The 11,337-nt window shown below is 41.4% G+C and overlaps 1 protein-coding gene across 6 annotated transcripts in view; it reads right to left on the reverse strand.

The window, feature by feature from the left end:
* The window catches only part of arhgef18b (rho/rac guanine nucleotide exchange factor (GEF) 18b), a 46,626-nt gene extending 39,381 nt beyond the window's left edge, over positions 1 to 7,245 (reverse strand). The window contains exons 1-4 of one of the 6 annotated variants that reach the window (XM_079505101.1): positions 7,094 to 7,245; positions 6,862 to 6,951; positions 5,071 to 5,195; positions 3,607 to 3,670 (exon numbers count right to left, since the gene is read on the reverse strand). In XM_079505101.1, the coding sequence (XP_079361227.1) occupies positions 3,607 to 3,670; positions 5,071 to 5,088 (82 nt within the window). In that variant the 5' untranslated portion in view covers positions 5,089 to 5,195; positions 6,862 to 6,951; positions 7,094 to 7,245. Of the gene's footprint in view, positions 1 to 3,606; positions 3,671 to 5,070; positions 5,196 to 6,861; positions 7,054 to 7,093 lie in introns of those variants that run through there. The other 5 variants (XM_079505099.1, XM_079505100.1, XM_079505102.1 and 2 more) reach the window with 5 other exon arrangements.
* Between the last annotated feature and the right edge of the window lie 4,092 nt (positions 7,246 to 11,337).

The raw sequence follows: 11,337 nt of genomic DNA on the forward strand, positions 1-11,337 counted from the left end.
AGCATCCAATTATCCTACCACAAGGCACAGAATCAAATTAGCAACCAATTACTGTAGGTTTTCTAAACCTAAACCAGTGATGTAAATAGTTTTTCAATGTAATGAGTCCCGGGATGGTCTGTTAGATGAGTCCCAGGGACATTTTATGAGTCCCACTTCAACGATGTTAGGAGTCATATTTTTACAAATTGCAGCATTTAACTCCCATTTCATTTTATGTGGTTATATTCATGTAGAAAACAGAAGAAATTATTATTATAACTAAAGCTAGCAAAATAAACTAGAATAAAATCTCTGCAATCTATCTAAACACTCAAAGATGTTTTAAGGTTAAATCCAACTACTACTTAGGGTGAAAACTCAATAACTTAAACATTGTGCATAAAGCACAGAGTAACACCCCTCTCCTCCACAGAACTTGGCAGCTAGCTAGTAACTACTAAAGAGGATTGCCACCAGCAAAGCAGGAGAGACATATGTGAATCAATTAACACTTGCAGCAGTCCTTGCATGTTACATAAAGTTGTCAGATGTATCCATGTGTCATGTAAACCATAGGGTACAGGCTGCCCTGTGACAGCTCCACTTCTTCACCACAGTCAGAATAGTATACTTTAGTCTGTGTTACAGTATATTAGTCCCTCAGACTCAAGCAAATCATATAAGGATCCATAAGCAACCATATATGGAGTTCCGGGTTGAACTAACATAATGCCAGAGTGTATGACATGTCATGAATCACTCACTCTTTGAGTAACCATGGCGATCCTAACATGGTCAACGCTAGATGGCGTGAAATCCCACTGTCAAACGCTCATATAGCTAGTCAAATGCACATCATAATAAATAATATAGTAATATATTTCATAGGAGCCATGTGACATCAATGCATGTTGATCTCCATATTACGGAGATCAACGTGCACTGATGTCACATCAAATGCACATATATGGAGATCAACATGCGTGCACCAAGGTCAGACAACAGTAACCGAGTCAAATGCATATTGACAGAAACCATGTATTATTAGATTAGATGTCGTTTTAGTTTCATCACTATATATATATATATATATATAATACACACACGACACTGGCACCAATTCTCAAGCCTCATTCACTGTGGTTATGATGTTTGGCAGTGGCAAAGTGAGTGATGAGCAAGTGGATCTAAAGCTGTAGCAGATGATTCAGGACTGACAGGTTTACAGTCAGTTTTTATTTTATTTTTTACTTGCACCAATGACTCAGGTTGAGTTTGTGGGTGATACTGGACACGCACGCCCCACACTCTGCTTCATAACTTCGAGGTCACATCCAGTTCATGTTGGTTAGTTAATCATCAGCCCTTACAGCACAACACCACACCCAACACCTGCTATGTGGTAGCTAGTATGCCACACAGGATGCTGACCTGTGGCAGACAGTGTACATACAGTACAGTGAGTACAATAGTACACTATGAATGGAACTGTTCTTGAGACCAGCATAATGACTACTGTGCTATTTCGCCAAAAACAGGGGTTTCACTTCGCTGCCAAGCACACCTGTCTTCGATTCACTGCAAGTGTGAGAATGCAATTGCATCAAATAAAGTGAGAGAGAGATAGAGAGATCCAGTCCCTGACAACACACTGGGACTGTGGGACACTGCATCCACATTACCCTAATTTTACGTCCTAACAATTACTCGTATAAGTATAATTTTAACACCATAGTTTCACTGTGCGTTTCCAATTGCTGCGGATGACAGTGTGAAGGCAAACGCAGCAAATTAAATATGCAAGAATGATGCAACTTCTCCGCCCATTCACATCAAGTCTACCGAAGTAGAGGTGAGAATGCAACCCAAGAAAGTAACTTTCTGGTGTAACTTACTATACTATAGTAAGTAAGTATGAGTAAGGCTTGGGCCGTATCAAGGTATTCTGGTAAAACAGGGTATTTAGAAATCCCAGAGGTATGATTTTTCTCCTCTTCTATTAAACGTATATATTATGGTCAGAATCATTAAAATATTTGACACATAACTTTATCTTGAGATTACTTCTTCCAACTACAAAAGCAGTTTATATTCAACTGCCAGTCTGCCAAACCCATCCACACATAATCTCCATATTTAGCCCTACCCACTGACGTCAGTGTATCCATGCAGCAACAAGTGTCATTGGGTTCACAAGCAAAAGCGGGGTATGCTGAAATTGTGAATGTATGAAGTAGGTCACAAACCCATTTTGACCTGCGATCAGATTCTACATCCTGACAGTTTGACAGTTTGAAAAAGCTATGTTTCTGTCAGTCGTTCTACGATTTTTCAAAAATAGCAGATAACTAAAGCATAACATAATGCTAACACCAAAAGGGGTTCCCGCCCAGAATGGGTTAAACTCAGCAAGACATGTAGGCTAATTGAATTGTACATTGGACACCCCACATTGACATTGTAGGATAGACAATTACGTCATCATACATGATTTCTATCAGCAAGCAGCTCAGCTAATGTTTTTTTTACCTCTACCTAAACAAAACTTGAATAGCAATCTATTCAAGTTTTGTTTAGGCAGATGTAAAAAAAACAAAAAAAAAGGCTACCACTACACTTCCACTTGATATAAAATGTTCAAGGTGTCACCTATGCATAGACAACAAGATTGTACATCTAGGACCTGTAGTTGTGGAGTTATATCTGATATAGTTTGAGCATGTAATATCAGGCAAAAATCCAAGTATCAACCCCAGCGAAATGTCACAGGTGGAGGTGTGGGGGAGAGAGAGATTGTGAGTGAGTGAGGGAGTATACTAGAGTTATTTTACAGAGGCAGACCACATTACTGAAATCATAGCTAGAGATCAGGATAAGTAGTTTGTGTAGTGTTCACTAAATCGGCTACATCAAGCGTGTGCGTAAAACTCAGATACGCACTTTAAACAAACGCACTTTTAGATCCAGTTCTATTTTATTTTTGCATATGCGGGGCTTGCGTATCCACATACGCGTGCACGCACGCGCGCTCGGCCATTCTAAATAACATTCTCATCACTTGTGTACATGTAGCCAACACATCTGCATATGAATAGCATCTATTTGGTTTGATTTTATTAGACAAAACCAGTTACATCATGTTCATCTAGGAAGAGTCAAGGATATATACACATACACGATATTGAAAATAGGCAACAAGAAGGCAACAAGAAGTGATATAATAAGGTGGAGGGCTAGTGGGTGACGTCGAGTCTGAACTTAAGAGGAGAGTTTTCAGTCTGTGGCAGAAAATGGGGAGTGAGTCATGCAGTTCTGACTGAGAGAGAGAACTACAGTTCAGCTTCATCAGTTAAGAGATAATAACCTGCAATTCTACTTTAGGTAAGGTGCATTAGACCTGGCCTATATCCAAAACATGGAACATGGACAAAAATAAGACACAAACAAAACTTGGTTGTGAATCACCCAACTGTGCTACCGACCCCAAAAAGAAGGAATGTGTGGGATTGTGTTCTCTTTTGAGTCTGACCACACCAAAGTTTACTGGAATCACACAACCAGATATCAGGATATCAAAGCATGCAGTCTCCAAGTGAAATAAAAATAACTTTAAGGTTATGCTACCTTTTCTAAACAGATACTTAGCCTCTTGAATTAATAAAGGGCAAGTCATGCTTCGCCTTCTCCCCTGTAAATGTTAAAAACACAAAGCAATAAAAAACATGAAACTGTCATTTTGAAAAAGGTATTAAACAATAATAGTCTAGCAAACAGTTTGTTTTTCTATATTGTGTTCTATATTATGTTAATAACATAACCAATGCTTTGTGCAGTGGAGTGGATAGTAATCACTGTAACCGTGCATGAGACAGAGGATCTAACATCAGGTCAGACAGCAGCCGACTTCTCAACAATTACCCCAGCATCATTCAGCCAGACAGCCAAGGTCTACAAAGTCTGGTTAATGGTGCCACCATGTAAACTCATCCAACTAACATCAGCACACAGTATCATGTCACCGTATCAGCTAGACATAGCTACATATTGCAATCTTAGACAATGCATTGCACACTAACACAATCTTTTTATGTGTAATGATTTAGAGAATAGTAACAAACAAGAAATATTAGGTCTGTTTGACTTAAAGGAGAAATCCACACCAAAACAGTAAACACATGTACCCTGAATTGGCCAATAATAATCCTGTCCCAACATACCCCCACATGAAAATGCAGATAGATTGCTAGTTGTCTCTATTCTAATGCAGGTATTTTATTTGTATTTTTATCGACGAATCCTCTATTAATAGTGTCCTGGTACTCACACATGTTTGTCACCCTCGAGCTGACGTTCATACAGAACCCAGGCCCGGGAACTTTCCTGCTGGGTTCTGAACGGCAGCTCAAGTGTGACAAACAGTGCATGTGTGAGTACCAGCACACCATTTAATAGACGATTTGTGGGAAAATAAATTGCTATTAAAGTACCCGCATTAGAATGAAGACAGCTAGCTTTCTACCATTCTAGCTGCATTTTACTGTGGGAGCCACTGGGAGGGGTGAGGGAAATGGAGAACAGGGGGCATCTATGAAACAATTCAAGGCCAACATGTGTGTTGGGACACGATTATAGGCTGATTCAAGGTACATGTGTTTTGGTGTGGATCTCTCCTTTAAAACCAAGTAACAACTAGACAAACTATAGCCTATAATGCTGTGACCAAACAAGAGTTGTGAAAGCAGGTCACAATTGTTTTGGTGTCACTGCCATCTCACATAGCAGCAGCCAACCACAGGCCTCCCCACCTTCCGGTGTATTTGTAATTGTGTATACATGTACGCACGTCGCACGCACATAGGCCTAACTCACTGAGAACCTGTAATAAACTAGAAATCCTAAATGGATCAACATGAGTGCTGGTATTTCTTCCTATATATAGACTAACTCACTGAGAACCTGTAATAATGTAGAAATCCTAAATGGAGTGCTGGTATTCCTTTGAGACAAATACAGAACACAAACACTTGAAGCAAACTCTGAAGCAGCCAGCTAGCCAACCTATGACATCACCCAGTGTAACTGGAGTACCTGGGGAATGGGAGGCATGCCGTTTAATCAATAGAGGTCAAAACATCTCCACCCGTCACGTTTCCCGGAAGTAAGGACTAAACATAAACCAGTTGTCTTGAGATGTTTTCTCATAACATGATAATCTGTAAAAGGGTTGAATGAAACTCAAGTAAGTGAATGTTTATGGAATCAGGAACATAAACACAAAGGCAAATACAGCCATTGTGATTTGTAAAGTAAATGTTATAATCTAAACCTCATTCTTCCTGTACTTTACATCTCTACAACATTTCCGCTCTGTTGCATGTGATATTGATGGAACTACCCGTATGTCCCAAGTAGCTCGTCCAAACCCCCTGACTCATCAAGATAGGTGTTAAAAGAAGCACACCTACAGTACCAGTACTACCTACCAATGCCTAACTTGAGGGGTAGGTAGGTAATAAAGCCTAGGGTGAAGGTCAAATAGTCAGTGGTGGTGAAGTAGGTAGGCAGAAAGCCAAATCAGGCAAAGTGAACAGCCAGAGCCGCTGCCAGGGAGGGAGGCAACTCAGGCAAGGCAGTGATGCGTGGACAAGCTGTGCTAACACGGTGAGACGGGCAAGACCCCGAGTCACTGGAGTGGACAGTTATGCACTGGCAGACCTGCCAAGCACAATTAGCACCATGTGACCCAGTCTGAGGGCTCTGAACACATAGGTGAAGAGAGAGAGGCATGGTCACCTCATAGTCTAGGTCATTCCTATTGCCTGGTGACTTTGCACCACCAGTCTGGTATGGTATGGGATCACCTGATCAGCAATGGAATTACAAGAATTCCAGGAACATTTCAATGTAGGCCTGTTTTTACATTACCAGTGGTTCTGTAGTGTAGTAATACCCACCACCAGGCTGCCAATGTCCAATATATCAGTTCAATATAAAAAGGCAGCTCGAAATCCACCTGTGGCTGTGAATAACTACAGGCTAACAAACAGAGTATACATGATGAGACTGACTATTTGATTTGGATTTAAATTGGGGTTTCTGGAATTTTTGGAGATTGCCTTGATTGGTCTGCTTTATCTCAACTAAAATGGCTTGCAAGTTTGTAAGTAAGCACTTGTTGAGCCTGCTATAGCAACGTTACAATAACAATAAATGGCATGAATCTGTTACAAGTGGCTAATAACGCATTGAAACGGACGAGGCGAGAATGACACATCATAAATACAACAAATGCAGCGATGTAACTCTTTAGTTAAGTTAATTATCGACTGTCCACTTGCTAGCCTAGCCCAACGTTAGTTAGTTGTTTTGTTGAGAGACAGGCTACGCGGGGTGCAGTCAGTGTTAAAACTAGCAATCCTGCTAAGCTAACTGATGGATTCTAAATTGAAAACAATCACTCAGAACAATACGATATATTATTATTATGACTTATTACTTGCAAGCCGACGTTACAGCCTGGCTGTGTATAGGAGAAAAACAATGAAAACTAGTAGTATACATATCAACTAACAATAATGTTTGCAATTAGGCTAATTTATTCTTCGTCGCGCGACCCCTTATTAGGGTCGACTAAATTATTTTTTCCAACAGTTAAAAGAGAAAAGAAAAGCATCGACACTTTTCCCCCCTGTTGAAAGTTACTTAATTTATTTTGGTCGAGCGAAAGGGCCGCACGGCGAAGTGTATAAAATGTGTTTTAGCTGGCAGGCTACAGCTAACGGCCAGAAGTCCATTGATCCTAAACAACGGGACGGACTTATTATATATCCACCTGATCCTGCTGGGTGGATATACTACAGTAGAGTAGCTTCTGCTTACCGTTTGATTCTCACAATCACTCATTTGTAGCTGAAGGAGATCGTGGTCTGACAGGCAAATAAAGACCACTGTAAACTCACTGAGGTCAATCTGGAAAAGTATAATTCCACACAGATTGTAGTTAACGTTGCTCTCCAGTGGGAACAATCTGGCATACAAACGCACGACGCATTCCACAGGCTGCTGCATGATTCCCCCTCAGGGCTTGGTCCAAAATTAAAGGGATACTCACTTGGTTTTATCACAACAACACGCGAGGGTCAGGGTTTGTTGATTTTTTATGACTTTTTACCATCTTCAAAACAGCCATAGTTAATGAATGCACAATATTCTCTCTCTGTCTCCATACGTTTGTGCGTTCGTGCACACGCGCGCGCGCGCACACACACACACACACAAGCAATCTGCTGTCGGAGTGCCACACTGGTTGTGGTTGTTAATGTTTAAAAGACAGCTTGCAGTCTGACTCTGAAGCACACTGGATGTGTGTGAGGCTGTGAGCCCCTTTGTTTTGAAATAGACCAGAAGAACGTTGTTTAATAAGCACACTGATCAAAACAGTCATCCATTATTCCCTCCAAGGCCCCGCCAGACTGTACAATTTATAACTGTATGTGAGATATTATGGCTTTCATATCCTATAACAAATAAATACTTCTTTGAAAGTTAGGCTGTTGTTGCAGGCAGGAGCAGCAAACAACATTAAACTGTTTGAATAAAGTCTGCATTGGTTTCCATGCTTGAATAAATTCTGTTTTCATCTTGTGTTTGGAAACGGCATGTTCCCTGGCCTTCCTTAATGATATGTTTACCGCAGGCGAGGGAAAGGAAATATAAATTATATTATATTTACAATAGCTTTATTTCCTTGTCTCCTAGCTATAGTTTGAAACACTGTGGATTGAAATGGACACTATTAGTTCCTCAAAACAGTCTCTGAGGCTACTCAAAGCAGAGAGTGTGCCTTCTGGCTTATACAGTCACCACCACTCACCAGCCTCTGCTAAAGGACCCCCCTTGAGAAAACCACAATGTCAAACCTGCACTTAATTCACTTTATGCAATATCACTGCCTCATACTGATAGCCAAACAATCATTGTCACTCAGTTCATGATGTAGAGCAGTTAAAAGTCATGGAATCTGTACAGGGACAAATTAGCCATTGGGCCAGTGGGGCCGTGGCCCAGGGGCCCTTGGCTCTCAGGGGCCCTTCGGGGAAATTGGACCGTGCGATACTAGGTTTGACACCCTGAAAAGGGCGTCTGGGGCCCTTCATTGGCCATTGATTTTGTTAAATGTAGGTAAAAAAGATGATAAAAACACGAAAATGTCGCGCGCACGCACGCTATGGGGGCCCTGCAAGAATTACCGGCCCAGGGGCCCTGGTGGGGGTTAATCCGTCCCTGAATCTGTAGGCTACTCTGCTCACTATAGCCCAAACAAAAACAAACAATGCTATCTTTACATATTGCTGTCAGTATCCACTGAACGGAAGAGAGTACTGTAAAATGAGTAGAAGGGTGTTGAAACGTCCTGTACAGCTTTACTATACTGTAAATGAATGCATTGCAGTAGGCCTATGTGACTGCTTCTTTAAGCATGTCTTACTTAATGATAAACCATGATGTCTGTAAAGAAACTCAGACTCCCTGACAAAGGCCTACAGCAGATGCCATGACATTGTGAACAATGTGAAGAGCAGTGATGCGAGTTAGTGCAGTGTGGAATCTGGATATGGGCTGGCCCTTAACATTCTTATATATTATATACAGGTATTATCTGACAACATTGTTATATCACATTATATTATCTAACACTATTATTATTATTATTGCTACTACTTGTATTTGCCTGTATCTCCTCCCTATCTCTCCTTCTTTCTATTTCTCTCCCCCGACACGGTCGAGGAAGATGGGCCTAGAGTCGGGTTCTGCTTGACGTTTCTTCCTAAGGGGGAGTTTTTCGTTACCACTGTTGAAATATTGCTTGCTCGGGGTGGGATCTCTGTCGGTTTTCTGCTCTACATGTAAAGTGTCTTGAGACAACTTGTGATTTGACACTTTAATACAATTGAATTACATTGAATTGTGTGTGTGTGTGTGTGTGTGTGTGTGTGTGTGTGTGTGTGTGTGTGTGTGTGTGTGTGTGTGTGTGTGTGTGTGTGTGTGTTTGCGCGCGCGCGTGCGTGCGTGCGTGCGTGCTGCTTGTTGACTGTGAGACTGTGAAGGAGTTAGCAATTTGTGTAGAAATGGGTGAGTTTGTGAGTGTGATCACAGCAACTTCACCAGCATGTGAGCAACAACGCAAGCATAGGTTTGCATGAATGAACTAGAAAAAGTGCCCCTCGGGAGACAGGTCTCCACCAGGATTGATATTTGGATAAAATGTGAATGACTAATATAAAAAAGGCGCCTTTTGGTAGCGCTCGAAAAGGCAGAATTGAAAAATGCAGGCCAAATGTTTTCCTTTAGTAGGGAGTGTGCACACAACGTTTTGGGCATACAAAGTTATATGCAGATCGGTGCATGTAAAGACACTTGGCCTGTTATAGCGCCACCATGAGGCTGATTTGAAAAATGTCAAGTGGCATTGCTTCCTCAGCCTAGTGGGAATATGTGTGCACAGTTTCACTGCACTCATGATTTGCAGCATTTTGTAAAAAACGGGCCACCTGAAAACTTTGGAAGACAATCTTAGCCGATCAGTGTAGAATCTTAGAAATCAATCAGACTTGTCTTGATCACATGACTACAGAGATCACACGTGTACCAATTCGCGTGAGATTTGGATGAAATCTGTGCAGTGCACTAATATAAACAAATGTGTTTTACAGAAATCGGCCTCATGGTGGCACAATAACTGGGAGATGTGGAAAATGCAGGAACAATGTTTTGCCATGGCCTCTAGGGAGTGTGCATGCAAAGTAGTACACAGATCGATGCAGTTATAGGTAAAAAATTGAATTGCCCTGTTATAGCGCCACCATGAGGCTGATTTGGAAAAAACTAAGTGGCATGTCGTCCTCTGCCTAGTGGAAATGTGCGTGTATAATTTCACGGAAATTGCAGTGTTTGTGATTTGTGGCATTTTGTTCAAAACGGACCAATCATGCGAGCTTTGGAAGCCAATCTTAGCCAATCAGGATGGAATATGGGAAATAGTGTAGATCCGTGTTGATCACATGACTATGGAGATAATGTATACCGAATTGCGTGATGTATGGATAACATGTGTACAAGTAATCTACAGAAATGTGTTTTGCCAAAATCAGGCCGTTTTGGAATATTTGGGGCAGAGGTTCGTCGTTGGCATCCAGGGAGTGTGTGTGCACAGTTTGGCATGGATGGGGCCAACGGTGCCAGAGATTAGCTGGTAACGGATGGACGGACGGACACACACAGACGGACGGACAGACGGAGTCCAAAACATACTCTCTCCCCATGCCTTCGGCCTGGTGGAGACAATTACTCACTCATGCACTGTAAGCCATGCGTGCTCTGCAAAGTCCTGCTGCACAATGAACAGGTGGCATAGCTGGAGAAGGAACCAGGCACAAGCTCATGCCCGTGGCTCCGGGTGCGACACACTTGAGGTTTCTCCTTTGCTTTCTCTTTCTGCTGCTCCTTTTCTTGGTTCTTACCCTGGAAACGATAAAGAGAGCAAGCAAAGAGATATGCTAAGTTATGCATTCTCTTTCACTTAGCACAATTAATGATTAGCATTGCAGAAACAAATTGTACTGTAGACAGCAAGCAACCCAAGGAGTTGCATTATGCTGTGAAAATAGAGCAGCACCTGAAAATTAAATTGACGAGGAGGCTTTCCCTCTATGATTACTCAGTCTTAAACACGAATAGATGATAATGCTTAGAAACCTATGATAAAACCACTAAAACCATATATACATTGTTGATCAGGGTCACCTAGGGGGTCTATACTTTTTTCCTCTTTTTCTTTCTTTCTTTTTTACCTCTACACCAAATTTCTTTGCTGAAAATAGCCCACCTACAAGCTCACAACACATCACAACGTGAGCTTGTTCATCTATTTTTGAGGGGCACGTCTCATATTTGCCATTGACAATGAAAGGAGAAATTAGGTCATATGTCCGTCAAATATGACGTAAATTTGTGGCAACACAAACATTAAATGCCATTGACAATGAAGGGAAAATCAACGTCATATGTAGACGAGCAAATCGGCGAACCAATCACATAAATTCAGTTGTTCATGAGATGATGTATAATGATAAAAACGCCCCTCACTTCACATGGGTGTGATGTTTCTGAATGTTCAGCTAATATGACATGCCCAGAATAGGGATGCTAGGCTAGGGTTCATGTGGTTAAACATTATACCTGAAAAATGAGTAAACTAACTGTGCAGTCAGTGACACACAGAGCATGGATGGTCCATAGTATCTATTCACCTTGTCTTTATTGAAGGAGCCAGTCATCCTGTTTCTCAGTGAGCTG

Source organism: Electrona antarctica, assembly GCF_951216825.1.
Source record: "Electrona antarctica genome assembly, chromosome: 7".
In the NCBI taxonomy this organism is placed as follows: Eukaryota; Metazoa; Chordata; class Actinopteri; order Myctophiformes; family Myctophidae; genus Electrona; species Electrona antarctica.